The sequence below is a fragment of the Suillus subaureus genome (genome assembly GCF_016647635.1).
Source record: "Suillus subaureus strain MN1 chromosome Unknown BJ212scaffold_20, whole genome shotgun sequence".
NCBI lineage: Eukaryota > Fungi > Basidiomycota > Agaricomycetes > Boletales > Suillaceae > Suillus > Suillus subaureus.
The window spans coordinates 365,757-384,857 of record NW_024538576.1 but is presented as its reverse complement, the minus strand read 5'-3'; the positions used below and the strand labels follow the sequence as shown (position 1 = coordinate 384,857).

The window sequence follows — 19,101 nt, the reverse complement described above, 5'->3', positions numbered from 1 at the left end:
AAGGTCAACCCAGTTCGCACTGTCCTTGCACAAGAACACGTAACCCGTCTGGCCTGACTGTGATATTAACCACTTCATCCGTCATTGGGTTGGTGCTTGGAGGGATACATTGTCTGGGCTGGAATTCCTTGTTTCCAATAAATGAAGAGCAGATATTATGGCGTGTGGCTTCCATTGGGATGGTATGTACACCATTAATACTTTCTTTCCTCTACGCCACTGCAAAAGTTCGCAGATGGTTAGATCATGTCTTAGTATCTGGAATATTAAACCATCCTGCTTTCCCCCGAGGATTACGCGCACAATTCCTGGTGCCAGATGCCCGACCTCTCCAAATAGCGCCGGAGCTCCCTCTCGTCCCCTTCGGTCATGACATTCTCTTCCCAGTTGTCGTTAGACTCATCAGTATAACGAAATAGACGCACCCCAAAGTCGATGAGCACCACGCGTCTAGGGTTACTGCAAGATACGACAATGTTTTCTGGGCGCATGTCGGCATGGATGGTACCGAAAGATGCAAGGCTACTCACGGCCTTTACGAGCTCTTGGTATGCTGAAATAGGGACTGAATGGGGATCTTGGATGGTTGCGAGGTTCTTGCCTGGGATGTATTCCATGAAAAGCACTTGGGGAGATATTGCGCGACCTTCACCGTGGCCTGAAATGACCCGACCTAAACCATAGAGCCGGGGGATGGCAGAGCCCTGGAGGTGTCCAAGACATCTGTAGGCTTCAACTTCACGTGCAAACGACCTCTCATACTCGTGATAGTAGGCTTCTTCCCACGATGAGCCGCATCAAAGAACTCTCCCTTGTCACGGTTGTTTGCACATATTGTTGCGAACAAAATAAACTGCGAAACAAATAAATGTAGCTGTCCAGGCCCTTATGTGAGGAGGTATATAACTTAACCGGCAGCGGTGTATATCATGGGAAACGACAAGTGATCGGGCGCTCTGCAGGCAAAACGAGAATGTCGTTTGGATTTTCGTTGTGGTAGCTACAAGTCAGATCTCAAGGACATAGATAGATATGAGCAATCAGGTCTGGACAAGCTGCACATAGAAGATAGTTTTCTTTATATCCCACGGACAATGGTCAATTCCGGAATCCACGTCTGTCCACGTCCTCTACGGCTACCAAGGCTCACCATCTGAGTCTTGTTCCGTTCCATCCCCCTCTTCGTCTTGACTGCTGTCTTCTTCGATCTCCTCGATGCCGCTGTACCTATATTATGCTACATACAATCAGTACAAAGACATGCTCTGAAATTGCATGATGTAGAAGCACGCACTGTCTATTAGTGCAATGAAAGAGTTAGTGTTCACTGTTCATCCCAAAGACAAGATCACATACCACATGAGGGCGGAACATGACCTATTTGGGGGGGTACGTGACCGGGGTCTCGCGAAGACGGCGTAAAAACGCTGCCTGGTAGTGCTGGGGTCAACAAGCAGCGGGTCGGGCGGACGAGATCACGCACTTCAAGCTGAGAGCGGGACATGGCCGTGGTACCGTCAGCGTCGCCAAAGAACGTCGAAACACAAGATCACGCACAGACTGAGAGCGGGACATGGCCGTGGCACCATCAGCGTCGCCCAAGAATGTCGAAACACGAGATCACGCACTCTCTGAGAGCGGGACATGGCCGTGGCACCGTCAGCGTCGCCCAAGAACGTCGAAATACAGATCACGCACATCCTGAGAGCGGGACATAGGCCATAACACCGTCAGCGTCGCCCAAGAACCTCGAAACATGAGATCACGCACAGACTGAGAGCGGGACATGGCCGTGGCACCGTCAGCGTCGCCCAAGAATGTCGAAACACGAGATCACGCACTCTCTGAGAGCAGGACATGGCCGTGGCACCGTCAGCGTCGCCCAAGAACCTCGAAACACAAGATCACGCACTCTCTGAGAGCGGGACATGGCCGTGGCACCGTCAGCGTCGTCGAAGAACGTCGAAACACGAGATCACGCACAGACTGAGAGCGGGACATGGCCGTGGCACCGTCAGCGTCGTCGAAGAACGTCGAAACACGAGATCACACACATCCTGAGAGCGGGACATGGCCGCGCCACCATCAGCATCGTCGAAGAACGTCGAAACACGAGATCACGCACATCCTGAGAGCGGGACATGGCCGTGCCACCGTCAGCGTCGTCGTCGAACGTCGAAACACGAGATCACGCACAGACTGAGAGCGGGACAGGGTCGTGGCACCGTCAGCGTCGCCCAAGAACGTCGAAACACGAGATCACGCACCCACTGAGAGCGGGACATGGCCGTGGCACCATCAGCGTCGCCCAAGAACGTCGAAACACGAGATCACGCACATACTGAGAGCGGGACATGGCCGTGGCACCGTCAGCGTCGCCCAAGAACCTCGAAACACAAGATCACGCACTCTCTGAGAGCGGGACATGGCCGTGCCACCGTCAGCGTCGCCCAACAACCTCGAAACACGAGATCACGCACATACTGAGAGCGGGACATGGCCGTGGCACCGTCAGCGTCGCCCAAGAACGTCGAAACACAATATCACGTACTCTCTGAGAGCGGGACATGGCCGTGGCACCGTCAGCGTCGCCCAAGAACCTCGAAATACAGATCACGCACATCCTGAGAGCGGGACATGGCCGTAACACCGTCAGCGTCGCCCAAGAACGTCGAAACATGAGATCACGCACAGACTGAGAGCGGGACATGGCCGTGGCACCATCAGCGTCGCCCAAGAACGTCGAAACACGAGATCACGCACCCACTGAGAGCGGGACATGGCCGTGGCACCGTCAGCGTCGCCCAAGAACGTCGAAATACAAGATCACGCACATACTGAGAGCAGGACATGGCCGCGGCACCGTTAGCGTCGCCCAAGAACGTCGAAACACGAGATCACGCACTTCCTGAGAGCGGGACACGGACATGGCACCGTCAGCGTCGTCTAAGAACGTCGAAACACGAGATCACGCACAGGCTGAGAGCAGAAGGTACATCGAGATCTCAGCTTAACATTGCTAGCGAAGTTCCCAAATGACATACAATTTGCTCGACATGAAAGTTGCGAACGAGGAGTGTTTCTGCGTTAGTCATGTGATTGAAGTCACTGTGAGATGATCGTGTGCTCCACTTATGTTGGTCACGGGTGATCTGGAAGCGTCGTTTGCATTCTCGACTTCTCGTCGTTAGGTACCATCAAGACTTGGATTACAAACATACTCACCAATCAGTCGAGCAAACAGTCCGCCCTCCAGAACGATATTTCACAGACTTGGCGTCAAGGCGATTCACAGCGCCACAAAAATGACATCGGTAGTCAACTTCAATGCTTGATCTCGTTTTCTGTTGGATGGTAACCCTCATCACAATCGTCGTGCCTGGTTCAATGCTTGACCATTTGTCGCTTGTAAGTGGAGTTACTTGCGTGCCCTCGTCAACGCACAAATCATACTTTCCTTCTTCTATATACCGTCTTTGAATTTGTGCTTCTTTCGCACCGCGTTCAAACAGAACTCGGAGCATGTTATTGAATTGCTAAAGACAATTTGATGAGTAAGCTTCTACAAGAAAGATCTTGGGGTTGTGAGCAGACCTGAAATGAGGCGCAGAGGTTCAGTGATATTGCATGGTTGTGGCCTGTTGCATCTACCAAAGTCACGCAGCCAAGCGCGACGGTTCCGGTTAAATGTGATGCAGATGCTCTCGCAAAGGACTGTTCGATATTCTGAGGACCCTCTTGCCGCCTCCGCGAAATTATAAACAATTCGTGTGTTTCGCGTTGACTTTGCATTTGAGACGACCACTAGCCATAGAGTAGTGAGTAAATGCAAGCGATCTCTAGGGGGTAGAACACAACCAAACACTCCATCAGATAACGGTCGATGTCAGTTGAGCATCCGGTGATAGCTTGTGTGACAGATGTGTACGCGAGACGACGTTTATGCAACTTTTTCAGGCGGGTTGAGGTGTCTTGCAGCTTCCTGAGTGCGGCTCAGTGTCGGGTAAATTCAAGCGCACATCCACAAGGGGTTTACCTAGCTAAGATGTCTCTCCGGGAATGTTCAAGAGGATCCAGGGCAGGTGGGGCGTTGCACAAATGGTAGTATAGTCGATGGAGTCTCGATGTCAGATCATCTAAGGCCGCCTTGTTCTGATCGCATGTCTGTGATGGCCCTCGAAATCCAGAAGCATCGTCATCATTCAACAAGCACTCACATTTACAACTTGAAGGATTCCCAATAATCCGCCAATAGCCGCTTTCATCGGAGCACCGACAAGTGGAATTACACCCGTAAAAGCCTGTACCAAAGGCAAAGCTACCTGAGCGATGTCGGAAGCTTCGCGGGCAGGGGATGCACTCCAAGGGTACCCTGCGGAAGGAAAACCAGTGGAGAATTCTTCGAGACCTGGTTTATTGCTTGCAGAGACGAGATGGACTGGCAAAGAATTCGAAGAGAGGATTGGTGCAGGAACGGGATTAGAGATGTCTTTAGGGATACCTTGGGTTTTAGGGCGCTTCGAAAGAATTGGAATGACCTTTTCGAAACGCTCAAGGGACAACGTAAATTTAAAGTGCATTTCAATCAGATGGCATTAGGTCAGAGGATAGGTCAGAGGAGATGTAGGAGGGAGAAGGAAGGAGGGCAGGAGGGCGGTTGGGGTACTTGACCGAATTAACCGTCAGGAACTGTGCACAACACGAAGTCCTGGCCCAATTCTACCAATCATATGAAGCCTTGACAAATTCGAAGAGTTTTACGTTAGGAAGCCACGAGGCATTCAACGAGGCTGCTGGCTGTGCACAACAGAGCCCAAATTGCCCAATTCTACTCAGATTCATACGAAGTCACGAAGAACGGTTTCACACGAAGCTCGCACAGAAACCTAGCTATAGCATCAGATCAGCACGAGGTATAAGATGTCGGTCCCCATACACTCACTTAAATAATTGTTCGCCTTGATCACAAATCACAAGTGCATACGACCAAATGTTGAACGAGTGCACATTGCGGGCCATCCCAGACTTACATGCATAATCCATGAACTTCCCTTCCATCAACGCTCCCAGTCGACGAATTCAACATACCATGTCACAATTGTCCTATCACTGTAACGCTTCCGAATGACCTGCACCACTGTGGTACTACATCATGATGGTATGTGATTCGGACTTTGTGAGGAAGTCTACCAGGAGAGGGCCGACGCAATCCATGCTCCGACTCAACTTCGTTAGCCTTTTCTGATTCGTGCCATTTTTCACGGTGACGCAATCCAGTCTTGACCAACAACTGATAGCATCTTCTTTCGATCGACCATGCTGGACCAAATGGACCTCGAACGATTTGCTCAAATTCTGGCTGATACAACGGCTACTACGGGGTGTACAAGATGCTTGTCCGGGCAGCGTTCGACGTTTAATTCATCCAATGTATCCCAGAGCATTCAAGGATCCAAGTTTCCTTTACGAGGGCAAGCCATTGATGGCTCTCATCGTCACTCTCGCCATTGCATTCCGCCGCAATCCTGTTCTCTTTCTCGACATCAATTCCCCTAGTGAATTCAATAATCCCTCGGCTGGGATCACTGCGGACAAAAGATGAGGGACAGATTTCGGAACCTTGAACCAACAACCACCGCACCCAGACTCCATGGTATCAACGTCATAGAACAGAAACTTGGTTTTCTGTTACATGGAAAAATACAGTGGCTGCATGGTCCCCGAATTTCCAACAGCAGGCGACATTCCAATCGATTGGTTGGGAATCGGACATCACGACTGAAGCCGGGCATCAAGAGTTAATCGCTGTCATAAGTGACGCCAAACGAATGGCAGGAGTAATTGTATCGTGAGTACTCTTGAACCATTTTGTCCGCTGCGTGGCACTCCTGATGTACTCTGGTGGATCTAGACTGATACGTCTGCGATGCTTTGTTATCGGCTGGGCACATTATATCCGTGACGTGGCACAAGCAGTATTCTCTTATGCAAAGACAGCGAAGTACGTTGGATCTCGACGTCGAGTCTTTGATAATAGTAGTTGCGTACATCGATATTGACCTCTGTATCATAGGTTGTCTCAAGTTATAGTATGAAGGTAGCATCATTTTGAACGTCATAAAATATGGTCGCTCACATTCTGGCTCACGCATTCTCCCATGCTCAGTGCTCGGTACTGAACTTAGTGTCTAGGTTGAGACAAATGTAAGACACCCCCATGCATAGGCTTGGAACAAAAATCGTCGTGTGCTATTCTTCAGGGATTCGAAGGTCAAGGACAGCAGTGGAGAGTGGTTAGGATCCGTTTCCCAGGTGAGTATCGTGACAGCTCCACCAACTCTTAGCGAATGAGCCGCAGGATATATGACGCAACGCCTCTTGCGATTAAGCAATTAATGTGGAGGCACACATGACCAGTCCAGTTGAACGGAATGAATTTACCCGGCCCGCCTTCGACTGGGTGTCCTAAACTTACCGAGACAACAGTTCCCGGTCAGTGGCACATGGTCACGCATCATACTAACCGGGGACAGTAGTGAGTTCATTGCGTGTTTTGAGAACATCATAATCAGCAGGTTGGGGCGCAACTTTGCGTCATTCGCTCCCCATAGCTCGCCAGGACCTGTTATCTCCTTAGGTCCAGAGTCCAACTGCAGTGTCTTCTGATCAACCTCCTATCACAACAGCCTATTATTATTGTTGGGCACCCCGCAATGGTTGCCTATCTATTGCAGCGATCAATGAGCCATCTAGCTTCAAGATTGCATGCTCATGCAATGCCAACGATGCGTATCAGAGTCCCACCCCTCCAGCGCTCATATGCAACATATAAAGGCAGTATCCCAGTTCTTTGCGTATCGTCCATCCTTCATCGACACAATCAGTTGCAATGGCGCCTTCAGTTTCAGATATCGTACCTCCCGTCACAGACGCTATTGCCGATCTCAAGTTAACAGCTACGAAAGAGGATGTACGTTGTCCATGTGTTGTAATCCTCGATCATCCTGACAATGCATGTTTACAGAAGGGCCCTTCATACCCATTCTACTACCCCTATTATGACCCGAACGAGAAATTCCCTCCAACGCAAGTCTACGGTCTGTGAATGTCGTCAGTCGAAGGAGGCCTGGAACTAACATCAAAGATAGAGCACACGGACCCCGGTGCCAAGGCGGACCGTGCAAAGCCACACCTATTGACGCCCGAGACAAATGTCACCCATCTGAGCCCTTTTCTCGGGACCGAGGTCTCCGGTGTGCAAATTTCCCAATTGAGCGAGGAGGGTCTCAATGAGCTCGCTCTGTACGCCGCGGAGAGGAAGGTCCTTATCTTCCGCAATCAAGACTTCAAGGATATAGGACCTGATAGGCAGATCGAGATCGCCAAGTGCGGTACACTGCGTTTGTAACGAGCATGTGGACTCATGATATTGGTTTGCCAGGCACTTTGGACGAATTCAGAGACATCCGACCTCGGGGAATGTCAAGGGGTACCCAGAGTTCCACGTCGGTGAGGCTGTTTATCGCCACGGCTATATCCTATTCTCACCTTGACTATAGTTTATCGGGGTTCTGAACATGACATGCTGAAGGAGATTATATCTGACGAACGCATCAATCGCACTCAATGGCATTCCGACGTTGTCAGTACAACCTCCTCCTGCTGTAACTTGCCCCCTATCTGACGTCCCCATTAGTCCTACGAGAAACAGCCCGCCGGAACCACATTCTTCTTCATTCTAGATCAGGTATATCCCCCCTATCATTCTTATCTGTGGCAAAACTAATTTCAGCACAGCCAGCAGTCGGCGGTGACACCCTATTTGCTTCTCAGGTAGAGGCATACAACCGTCTTTCCCCCGAGTTTAAGAAACGCCTCGAAGGCTTGCGTGCCGTGCACTAGCGCCTTCGAGCAAGCAGAGTCCTCCCGCAGGCGTGGTGGGGTTGTGCGTCGAGAGCCTATACTGACTGAGGTAGATGACATCTTACCTTTTAATATCGCACACGCTGATCTCGTCGTCGTAAAGCATCCCCTCGTTCGCCGGCACCCCGTGACCGGGGAAAAAGCACTCTACGTGAACCAGGGCTTCACTCGCCGTATCGTCGGCTTCAAGACGGAGGAATCTGAGTACCTCCTGAAATTCTTGTTCGACCACATTGCAAAGGGCGCAGACTTCCAGATTCGTGCGAGGTATGAGGCTGGCACTGTTGTTGTCTGGGTAAGTGAATTGTGCTTCTTTCGCGTGATCAGTTGCTGAACCCATCTCGTCTGCAGGACAACCGAGTCACTGCCCACTCTGCGACTGCAGACTTCAATCTTGGTGACAGGAGGCATGCAGTTCGCCTCACTCCTCAGGCAGAGGTTCCGACCGAGTAAACAAATCAAGTATCTACGAGGACAATGAATCTGTGAATTGTGGATGTATTGTACGAAGAATATACAAACCGTCCTAAGTAGTACATCGCAAACAAAGAGGAAGCCCCTACGACATCCATTGGTTACGTTCCATTATGCTAGGTGCAAACTGAAGCAAACCCGCGCAAGACCTAAGGCTATATACAACACCCTCGTTAAGTAGGGTCAGTAGAAGAGATTGGAGCAACGACAGAAGAAGACTAGTTCTGCATCAGAAAAAAATGAGAGTTGCACAGCAAGGTGTGTTTACATGTAGAAACAGGCAGGAGATCGTATTAATTCATGTCAACAAATGCAACGACAGAAATTTTTGGAAGGTGGTGTCTCAAAGCATGGGGATGGGATGTTCGCCTACTGCTGCTTGCACTCTTCGGGGTTGACGGCACCGGCACTCAAGCCGCCGCGGCCCTTGGGAGGGCCACGACGTCTTGGCAGCTCAACCTCGGAATCAGAATCCTTGATAAGGATAAGCCACAGTGGATGACGTCCAAGTAGATGGGAGGATCATACCTCGTCATCAAACTGGCCATCCTCATCTTGATCGTCCAACTCATCAAATTCGTCTTCGTCTTCATCCATAACGTCGTACTCAAGGGCTTTGCCAGTGAAATAATCAATGGCACGCGGGATAATCTGGAGCACTCATCATCAGTCAGCAATATTCCGGAGATTGCGAGGATATCTACCTTCTCCTTGAGATCCTCGCCAATCTGGTAGTCCATCTCCAGTTTCTCCTCGAGTTCTTCCAGGTCCTCTTCATCCATCTCCTCATCCACCTCTTCAGGTGGGGGCACAGGTGGCGAGAAAAAGTTGAAAAATGAGTCGGTTGGGCGTGCTTTGCGAACCAGTCGCGTGCGATTCGTGTCTAGAGAAAATGATGAGATGTGTTGAATCAGAATACAAATGATCGTACTCTTGTTTCGCTGTTTTTTTATCTCGAACTCCTTCGTCAAGTCTTTTTCCTCTTTCCACTTAATCTCCGTGCCGATCGCGCGATCGTACACGAAATCACCAGTATAGCCTACCTCCTCCTGATAGAGATAAGTCTTATCAAGAACGTCATTCTCGAAGTAATCATTTGGGCTGAAGACAAAGCTGATCTTGAATCCAGGTTTTGGTGAGTCACTGGGAAGGTACGATAACCGAGTGTCAATGAGGTTCTTGAGTGCACCAGCATCTCGTTCCGTGATGATTTCCGAGAGTCCAACATGATTACGGAGTGCCGTAAGCCAAAACTCTGGGATAGCCGCTGGTACGACTTCATCATTGGCAAGTGGCGTGTATAATGGATCATCCTTCAAAGAAGCTCGACTGCCAGCTTCGATCTCCTCCGCAGTGGCTTGAGCAGAACCCGAGATGATCGCATTTCTCCGCTCATACAGAGGATTTTGAAGTTCGAGGTACTGATAGAGAGAAAGAAATCAAAAATCAGACAGCAACACAAGTTAAGAAAAATATACCGGACCTTCTTCTCAAGTTCCAGGCATTCGCGCTTGTACTGATTCTGCAGCTCATTTTGCTTGACCTGAACCCCTTTCAAGCCCTCTACACTCTTCCTCACACCGATGGGTAGACTCTCAATATACCCAGAGCTCTTCCCGACGAGATCTGCAAGACGACCTTGAACAAGACCCAACATCGCGGCCTGAGCACCAGTCATCTGAGCAGAATCTTCAGTTTCATCTTCAGCTGGCTCATTATCTTCCGAGATGTCCGGGACTGTTGGACGCGAAAGACCAGCAGCGATGGGAGCGTGCGTCAAGGGAGTGTTCTGTGGAGTCGGTGCTGTAATATCACCATGAGCAATGGGCACGTTAGAGGACATGATGGGCAGATAGAAAAGAGATGACCCGTAAATTTGTTGTCGAAAATCAGTAAACAAGCGCGCAAATGTAAAGCAAGCGGAGTTTCGGTCCATGCCGGTCGCGTCTTACAAGCAGCCCTGCAAGCTCCTTCAGGTTACTGCCAACTCAAGGCATGGCATTGACGGCGTTGGCTGGTGAGGTGACATGTCAAGGGCCTTTGAATTCTCGGGTATGATCTGCGCTATGTATAAGATCACGCTACTCACTTCATATACAACCGATATAGACCAATCTATGCCTCGTTTCTTGCTTGATCCAGCCATCATGGCTGGTTTATGAGGGCAGTTTGCCATGGATGGCAATCATAGTCGCCGCAATTAGGTCACAAGGTGCCACCGCGCGAATGTCGCGAGGATGTATAGCCTGTACCGTTTGGGTACCCTCCACACTCCGTGTTCACATAGTTCGGCTACCAAGACACACCACCACTAGCTAGGTCAACTTCTGACACCAATCAGGACCATGGCAGATTTGAGTCAGCTGTATCCATGGTCTGAAAGACTTGGCAGTCAACCATGTCGGATCGTGTTTTTTGTGACCGATCCTTCGTGAGCCGCCAGAGCTAACCAAGAAGCGGTGAAGTGTCAGTTCCTCAGGCTCAGTCACCTGCGATGAGGACTCATGGCTCGATCTATCTGAGAGTTTGCCTGTGGCGTACGTATCACAACTTATTATTGCTACTAAAGGCCTACATTTCACTGACACTGGTGTTTGGTAATCCTTATCTTTTAAAGAATGCCATCACGACCTTGTTTCCATCAACCCAACCCAATTGATTAGTTGATCATGAGTACGTATTATATTCAGGACATTGTCTACCTGAAGGCGTCGCATGATCTTTGGATATCCTCTCCTTCACGTCATGGCGCAACTTCTCGATGTGGTACCTCACATTTCTATGGGCAATGTCCTCCCCTTCGCTGCAGCTGCTCGGATTAGTTTTTGGCTAGCTGCCAGGAGTGCCATCCCTCTTCCCCAATCTAAATAATTCCTTTGCGCCTCATCCAAAATAGAATATGGTGAAATTAACCAAGAGCCCATTGGCTACTAGCTAGCTCCTCCCACCGCCACCGTGTGCGACCTATCCTGGTCAGTCGTATTACGTTACCCCTTCTATCTGCTCTTTCCGAACACCATCCGAACGAATCAAACAGATTCATTTTGGGGTTTGCTATTACATTCATTCGTAGCATCCCTTCTTCCGTCAGCCTGCCATGAAGCTCCAGTTGATTCATTCCCGCTCATACGATTGCTCATACTAGTCATATTTGTCAAGTGGTGTATGAATTTTCTCAAAGAAATCGCAGCCAAGAATTGAAGATGAGATATGTTGGCAGCTGTTCAAATGTGGACCCTACAATTAGGTCGCGCAAGCAAAACGGGGTACTTAATCATCCGATCGTTGTTCTCATCGAAGGAACCCATGTCGGATAATGAAGACGAGCGTGTTTCAACTGGCGTCCATGTAAGCGCAATCTATCCTTGGAGGCTGGCCGGGACCAATGTGACCAGGGACGTGTTCACCTTTCTCGGAGCTTAAGCCCTTCGTCAAGACAATGTTCTTGACGAAGGGCTTAAGCCCCGTTTTGACACCCTGATAACCGTTCAGGCTCCCTACAGCCGGTTTGCATAGTGAGCCCCCGTCAAAACACTCTCGCAATACTAATGACATTGTCCCTTACTCATAGCTTTGGTCGATCCGCTACCACGGTCTCATGTGCAAGTAGATTCAAAATTTCTGTATTTCCCTGCTGTACAACAAGTCAAGACGAACAACGCCAACAACTTTCTGGGCTATCTTATAGTACGTGTCGCGAGTTCTCCTAACGAAGATACTCCGATTCTGATTCTAGAGGCAGAGGGGTGCACCGACGGCGAGGTCAGAAATGTCTGCTCAGGTCATCATGGTTTGGGTACTCGGTGTTCCAACCCGACACATTTAGTTCCTGGCGTCGAACCTGACGTCATCGCAAACTTGACGCCTGGAACGGAATGTCAGGTTATCAAGATAGACCCACAGCGTTCCTTCATGTAGTCTGCTTCTATCTTGTTGGCAAATATTGCTTCTGAGGCCCAACAAGCCGCACCTATCGGAACCGTACTCTCGGTAACTCACGTACCGTCCTGTTATCCCCTTGATGTTTGACTGGGCTCAGATCCTGTCCCACGCTCGAGACTTCGGTCCCAGATTCTGTGAGTTTTCTTACTCTTTGGACATCATAGTACCCGTGTGTTTTGTTTAAAATTATAGCGATGAGCTTCCGTTAATCCAAGGATCCTGTCTCAACCCCACTCAGTGCGGGCAAAGTCACCCCCCACTTCACACAGTATATTTCGACGACATCGTCACCCGAATATTGTGGGGAATGTGCCAAGCCAAACGATGAGCCGCTCCGATCGTGCCGGATTCATTCTGTTTGCGAAAGAATAACTCCACGGTATCGATATCGCCTCTGCAGCCGGGTTCATCACATCGCATAGTACCTCGTTGCACCGCAAAGTTTCCACCCCTGTCCTCTTTGCCGAAACGAAGAGTCCTCATGGTGATTGAAATCAACAAGCTTCGACATACGTACGTATGATGCGCTGGAAATGGTCCTTATCGGTGGTTTTGTTCGCGTCGCCCATATTTACGAGTGACATAAGTATTGCGAGTGACGTCTACATAGCCTTCTCCGAGTCACCCGCGTCAGACTGTTGGAATGAAATTCCTGATGCGATTGAATACATATCGGGGCGGGGAACTCCCAGTTAACCCCATCACGTCTTCGGTCGCAGGCCACGCCTTCAAAATAGCACCTTCAGGGAGCAAAATGATCTGTCTCCCCTGAATTCCTCGTGTCCCCCACACTGATTGAAAATGCTTCCCACCAAGAACTGCTCTCCATTGCTCGAACCGGGGTGACCCTGGAACCTGAGAGTGGAGTGCGGTATTTATAATATTTATAATTGTGATCACAAAACGCCCGAGCAGCATGTATGAGGAGCTTCCCAAGTTAGATATGAACGTTGGTCCTTAATTTTATGATACCAAGACTCGTCCGAAATTGGAAAAGTTATCCGATAGTTGCAAGTTCGTGGCAACAAGCTTCCATCGCTCGCCCTTCTTTTTGATATCAGATGCTTACGTCAAGATGTTCAATCATCGCATTATCAACATTACGAATCAGTTGAATATAGTAACAAGAGGTTTGAAATGTGAATGCGCGAGACATAGGAATCCAAAGTCAAAGGAGTGATCTACAGGTTGAGGACCGTGAGGAATAGTATTGCGAAATGCGTCGTCAGATTGGAGGATGGTATCGCAGGGTATCAAAGGACAAAACGTAAATGGGAGGAATGATTGAATACTAATCATTTTTGAGGGAAAGATGTAGAAATGGGTAGTCCCAGACTGGCGTCCACGATGCAAGATGTCGACTAAATATCTATCCCATGCGGACTTGATCAATCTGGCATTTAGTCCATGTGTGCTTGCTTGATGGTTCCCAAAGGAAGGGTAAACCAACTCTCTCCCTTGACTAGCAACTCTGAAAGAGCACAGTAGTATGCAATCATGGCAGTGAGGATGCCGAATGCACCGCCAGCCTTTGAGACGTTGAGCTTGCTCGTCCAGATGCCGACCGCGAGAAGCACAAAGGTGATGCACAGGAAGAAGAGAAGCGCGACGAAGCTGATGTTACGGCGTAGCGCACCAAGCCTATTGAGGACGCATTAGAAGCTGCATAAAATCTAAAAGAGGACGACGTACATGAGCAAGAACGTGAAAACAAACCAGGTGATCAGGTAAATGCCGAGCGCTTGATGCAGTTCATCCTCATTGGTACCATACGCAGCTATAATTCCGGAATCGGGTATGAAAATAGTGGCGTATGACATCCAGAACGCGCCGTAGGATGTGAAAGCTGACCAACGTAACATAGTCAGCATCATATTTAGATTTTGATGGAATTAGCGAAATAAAGAATACGGGTCAATTCAACACCATCTACGTCGCTGCAGAATGTTCTGCCTGGCACCGAACACAAGGAACAGATCAAGCAAAAATAGGTAAGCTTCGATCCAGATCACATGACTTCGGCGATCGCGTCGTGTCAAAAAGTAATACACGTCCACGACACACCAGTCATGATAGGCAAAGACACCAATTACAACCAAGTCACTAACCTGTTGCACCAAATACATTGCCGCGTGGAAACTCCCACATACCAGCAAGAAGCTGGGCAAGACCACCACAGAAGCAAGCCATGCCGACGACTACATTCGGGACAACGACTCCACGGGCGTTGACGTTGTAGAGCGACAGAATGAAAGTCGTGGACGCGAACGAGAACAAACCACTGATATACAATGAGCTTAGAGCGCCGGCGGGCGTGACAAACACGGTGAACTTACAGTGCACCTGGGTTAGCAATGCGCGTTGGCGGAGGTCCATTGAGCTTCACATAGTTCTGGTGGGTGGAGTTAGCCTTTTCGACGTCGGACATGTTGAGGAACAATGAGCGGGTTGAGAAAATGGACGGAAGAGAGAATTTGACCAACGCGGACAAGGTTAAAAATCAATCGAACCCACTATTTATCCAGCGGGGAGAACAGATCCCGAAGAATGGTATGACTAAGCACGCCGCATTGTATTGAATTGATCATGACATAATTAATCAAATGACTTTAGATGTGCCAAAATAAAATATTTATATCTGTACTCAGCTGAGGTCGCTTCTAGCTAAAACGAACTCCATGTACATCGCGCCACGCTCTATCACTTGATCTTAATGCCCATTATAATCAACCAAGTTCGCTATTGACGCTGTATAACAAACGGCCGCCGCGATTGAAACTAATTCCCTCATCACGGTTCAAAGGGCCTTTACCGGCGCTGCCTGGAAATACTTACGCGGTCTTGGCATCACGTTGGTTACCCCGGATTCACATCTAGTCAAACCTTGGGAAGCGCTGGAAAGAAGCACCCCAAATAAAAATCGTCAAAAGCGATACAGCTTGGTCCTCTCTATCAGATCACATGTGTTGCATCCTTCTTAGGGCAAAAGCAAACGACTCAACACTATCTGCGTACGGCGCCTGCTCAAGTCACGATATACTGTCCAGATTAGGTGTATCTGACAGACTAGCGGTAACCTAGCAGTGTGCCGCTGAAGCGAGTTTCACAGGATCTGGCAGGTCGGCTTACCTGCGAAGTTTTCATATGTACTCTTATGTATGTACTATCTTTCGACCCATCAAGACTAGTGGGTCACGGTGCCACTGGCAGGTGCGCTATTACAATTTCGAACTCAGTGAGTAATACAACACTTATTTTTCAGTTCAAGGGAATCGATGAAACACTGGACATTGAATCTTTCTCAAAGGTACATTTTTTTTGCCACCAAAGCACCGCAACGACGGCGTCGTCATGAGGAATAGGCGTTCATGTCAACACCTTCAGTTTGTCTTGTAAATCTCGTAAATATAGTCATGAATGACGTCAGGCGTCTTTTGTAGGTTTCCGTCCTTTCTAGTCTAACTACACAGCCGGCATCGAATCCAGACCAACATTTCGGAGCCTCTGAAAGAACGGAGAATCCAAAATTCTGGAACGCTCTAGGTTACGTCTAGAGTAAGGTATAGATTCGTCTTTGACTGTCACTCCGCAGGACTCAAGATGTTAAAACCTCCTGCAGCATCATCGACTCAATCACCATTACTTCACACCGGTGTATGACAGTGGATGACTTTCCGTTCTTCAGATTTAAACTTCCAAACCTTCTTGTGCCGAAAACTCGATGTTATTTTACACAACCGAACAATGTTTTCACACTCCGAAGATCACTCGTTCGAAACTCGTCTGAACGAGGGGTTCTACTGGTTCCACCTCCTCTTCTAGCTTCAAAATGGCCTTCAATCGTGGATTTCGTAGTCTGCGACATCCTCTGACATGGTCCGAACCAATGGAATGCACCGGAAACACGTCACCTCCAGGAATAGGGTTTGTGCACCGCTGTGTTGCAAACCCAGCCTCAACGATACAGTGAAAACTCCCCATGTCAAAGCCTATTGTGGCGATGAATGTCCTGTCATTTCGTGCACGAGTGCCTGCCATGTAACGGTAGCAATTGAAGCAGTCACTTCGCACGACTCCAGTATGTACTACTTATAGTGTGCGACATGGACTCGTCTGCAGGTGTTCGGTGCGTCTTTGTCGGGCTTCGTCAGCGCCTGCAATTATGAAGGCTCCTAACACAGCAACTTGCCGGAGTAATTCCCCATCGTGGTACGCTTCATCCTTTAAATTATCGTGCTGGATTTGTAGTCCATTCATGTAGTGCCCGCCTCGTGTTTCAAGCGAGTCATGGTTGAACTTCTCTCCCAATTTTCAGACCTAGCCGAAATCCCCCCGATAACGTTTGGAGAAATTTACGACTTCAAATCCTACGCAAAGTCGACCAGTCTTAACCTAAAATTGGTAAAGGCTAGCGCTTATCGGCAGAAGTTCCTCACGTTATAGGAACATCTGGCCGAACTTGGCGTTTGTTCGTGGCCAAGTACGCAATCATGAATTTAGTAAATCCTTTCAGTCACGGGGATCGCGCAGGCGTGTTTCTGCTCGTGCTTGCCTTTCTTGGTATAACCTAGCTCCCAATAGACCGTTCAAAATCGTCAGAAGGTAAAGCGGCCCAGCTGCCACAACTTGTACATTCGACAGCTGTCACCGGTTCACCTTCTGACAGCTCTGTAGCTGTCCAATTTTTTAAAAGGGTGTACCATCTGATGAAATAATCATAAACCAATATCATCATCTTCAACCGTAGTGCCGATCGCTTTCGCTGGTGCAAATATACAACGTATGCGTCTATTGGGGTCGTACATACAGTTTCAGGTGCTTCAATATATCCTACATCGGAATTGTTCTATATCTCTTGTTCTATCCAATCATTTACCGGCCGTCATTATCTAAACCCGCACATAACGTGATCCATACATCCCTGCTCCAGGGGCATCATCCAAAGAGAATATGAAGTGTGAAGGAAGTGATGGCTGTCATCGATACGAACATAATGATGTACTGGGGTATCAGAAACGCTGACAAATGCTCAGCGTTACCTGTCCCAGAGTACACTTGAGTCAGAAACACCTAAACGCTGCTTAATATGACGTCCAAGATGCAAAATAAACAAATACCTGTGTGGTCGCGGTGGGCAAGCCCGACAAGAGGCTAACGCTCAAGGTCAGGTTTCATTCAGGCTCATATGTTCAAAGGGACGTACATGCAGATGAATCTGAGGACATTGTTAGAGGGGTCTATCAGTCCGATACGTGTGAATTGCTGGCAAATAAGGATGCCCAGAACAGGCATCACGACGAGCCTGCCAACAGCCAAACTCCCGATGGCACCGAGAGGGAGAGAGCTCCACTGATTTCGCGGGATGCTTAGTCTGGCAAGAGCAGACCCAAGGGTAATCAAACCCATTGGTACTGATGCGCCACTAATGAAGGTAGCCGTCTTCATGATAAGTGCGAGTGGAGGTTGGCCGTCGGGCGCTGAAGATATATGCGTGCCTGGAACGCCTGGAACAAAAAGTGCCTTCAATGGAGGAGTAATGGCAATGATAAATGAGATGATGATCGACAAAGACGGGGGAGCCAGGAGGGATCGCAGGAATCCGAAGGTCAGACTGATGAACTTGTGGAACCAATGAGTATGCGTCACCGCGATGTGCCCGGTGATAGAGTCAGGAAGACTGATGGTTGTGGAGACTTTCTCGGCTCCGTCAGTCAAAAGCGGACCGGGCTGTACGGATGTAAGTGAGGGAGAAGTAGGATCCAGAAACTCGGTAGGACAGCAGATGTTCATTCGTTAATGTCAAGACTCCAATTTCTTCCTGCTCCGGCGGTCTATAACACGTGGTGACAGAGTCCTCATGTGTAAATGTCGCATGAGGAGACTCTTTTTCACTGCTATTTTGACCGACTTCGGTATGAATTTCCTTGACTGGTGGATGGTTAAAGAGAAAGATCTGCCTGAGGTGTACGAATCCAGGCAGCTAGTCTCGACAGAGTCTTCGAGTGTTTGGTGCTCAGCCTCTCCTTGACTTGATCATTTCCAAGTCAGGACCATCGAAATCCATCATAACACACCGGTGTCCGCCAAGAGGAAACAGTGTGACCTACGAATGTTGCAGCAAATGGAGGTAGATACATAACCGATATACTCACGGACCACACCAGCATAAAAACAGCGATGTAACTCACTGCCAGGTTCTCATCATCGGTTCCATTGAAAGGGGCTGACGCCATTATGCTCAGGGCCACAGAGATAGCTAATGCAAACCAGTGTCAGACAGAATGTACGTAAAACAAAGGGTTTCGGTAAGCTTACGGACATCACCGATATTCGCCCACCCTCCAGCCACAAGAATTCCATGCCGGAATCTGTGAGGAACCCAAAAGAGTTGCTTGATGATCCACGACAGTGTCATGCCGATTAGCATATAGATCAGCGCGACGAGAACAAGAGGGCCTGGAAATAACCTCAGTCAAAATACACGCAAAAGGCACAAAATCCCACCTAGTTCAGTAATGTTTGATGAGTTAAACGATGGTACAATTGTCGAGAACATCAAATTTGGCGTCGTAACATTCTATCGATCGATCAGTCATGCATCCTCAAATCAAAAAAATTCCTACTATGATGACTAGCCCCATCCCGCGAGCCGCCATGGCGGGTAATAAGCCAGCCTTCGTGACTCCAAATCCGCATCCTACGCACAAAAACCTGAAGAAATGGCAACGAGCGTGAAAAAAAGTGCAAGGGAAACGTAGAAAA

General features: G+C 48.9%; 6 protein-coding genes across 6 annotated transcripts; 1 reads left to right on the top strand and 5 right to left on the bottom strand.

Annotated features, from left to right (window-relative positions):
* Positions 1 to 293: 293 nt before the first annotated feature.
* On the bottom strand, positions 294 to 1,504 carry BJ212DRAFT_1481873 (uncharacterized protein; the record flags this gene model as incomplete). The annotated part of the gene is made up of 4 exons (XM_041340324.1): positions 294 to 778; positions 1,151 to 1,227; positions 1,291 to 1,297; positions 1,357 to 1,504. The coding sequence occupies 4 exons, from the start codon at positions 1,502 to 1,504 to the stop codon at positions 294 to 296; spliced, it is 717 nt and encodes a 238-aa protein (XP_041192006.1).
* Positions 1,505 to 2,946: 1,442 nt separating this feature from the next.
* On the bottom strand, positions 2,947 to 4,580 carry BJ212DRAFT_1481872 (uncharacterized protein; the record flags this gene model as incomplete). The annotated part of the gene is made up of 7 exons (XM_041340323.1): positions 2,947 to 2,979; positions 3,045 to 3,177; positions 3,226 to 3,536; positions 3,595 to 3,804; positions 3,859 to 3,982; positions 4,037 to 4,164; positions 4,218 to 4,580. The coding sequence occupies 7 exons, from the start codon at positions 4,578 to 4,580 to the stop codon at positions 2,947 to 2,949; spliced, it is 1,302 nt and encodes a 433-aa protein (XP_041192005.1).
* Positions 4,581 to 6,889: 2,309 nt separating this feature from the next.
* On the top strand, positions 6,890 to 8,376 carry BJ212DRAFT_1447506 (uncharacterized protein; the record flags this gene model as incomplete). Its single annotated transcript, XM_041338410.1, is given in 10 exon segments — positions 6,890 to 6,970; positions 7,025 to 7,097; positions 7,149 to 7,386; positions 7,442 to 7,509; positions 7,560 to 7,642; positions 7,697 to 7,747; positions 7,798 to 7,893; positions 7,913 to 7,972; positions 8,027 to 8,218; positions 8,275 to 8,376. 10 exon segments carry the CDS (start codon positions 6,890 to 6,892, stop codon positions 8,374 to 8,376), a joined length of 1,044 nt encoding a protein of 347 aa, XP_041192004.1.
* A 352-nt stretch (positions 8,377 to 8,728) lies between these two features.
* BJ212DRAFT_1463035 (NAP-domain-containing protein) lies at positions 8,729 to 10,240 on the bottom strand (the record flags this gene model as incomplete). Its single annotated transcript, XM_041338941.1, has 4 exons — positions 8,729 to 9,048; positions 9,102 to 9,280; positions 9,329 to 9,818; positions 9,881 to 10,240. 4 exons carry the CDS (start codon positions 10,238 to 10,240, stop codon positions 8,920 to 8,922), a joined length of 1,158 nt encoding a protein of 385 aa, XP_041192003.1. The 3' UTR covers positions 8,729 to 8,919.
* A 3,118-nt stretch (positions 10,241 to 13,358) lies between these two features.
* On the bottom strand, positions 13,359 to 14,889 carry BJ212DRAFT_1361243 (Gpr1 family protein). Its single transcript, XM_041335907.1, has 4 exons — positions 14,676 to 14,889; positions 14,448 to 14,620; positions 14,032 to 14,185; positions 13,359 to 13,980 (listed from the first exon to the last, which is right to left on the bottom strand). Exons 1-4 carry the CDS (start codon positions 14,765 to 14,767, stop codon positions 13,740 to 13,742), a joined length of 660 nt encoding a protein of 219 aa, XP_041192002.1. The 5' UTR covers positions 14,768 to 14,889; the 3' UTR covers positions 13,359 to 13,739.
* A 2,339-nt stretch (positions 14,890 to 17,228) lies between these two features.
* BJ212DRAFT_1300462 (uncharacterized protein) lies at positions 17,229 to 18,995 on the bottom strand (the record flags this gene model as incomplete). Its single annotated transcript, XM_041332995.1, has 9 exons — positions 17,229 to 17,312; positions 17,457 to 17,490; positions 17,543 to 18,016; positions 18,063 to 18,170; positions 18,414 to 18,442; positions 18,528 to 18,595; positions 18,655 to 18,795; positions 18,844 to 18,916; positions 18,963 to 18,995. The coding sequence occupies 9 exons, from the start codon at positions 18,993 to 18,995 to the stop codon at positions 17,229 to 17,231; spliced, it is 1,044 nt and encodes a 347-aa protein (XP_041192001.1).
* Positions 18,996 to 19,101: the final 106 nt, after the last annotated feature.

Excerpts from the sequence above, each read along its gene's own strand:
- BJ212DRAFT_1361243 (XM_041335907.1), bottom strand. The coding sequence starts at position 14,767 with ATGTCCGACGTCGAAAAGGCTAACTCCACCCACCAGAACTATGTGAAG. Across the intron at positions 14,186-14,447 it reads CAATGTATTTGGTGCAACAG|CTTTCACATCCTACGGCGCG; the intron begins GTTAGTGACTTG and ends TACGTTGGTCAG. Across the intron at positions 13,981-14,031 it reads GTTTTCACGTTCTTGCTCAT|GCTTGGTGCGCTACGCCGTA; the intron begins GTACGTCGTCCT and ends CGTCCTCAATAG.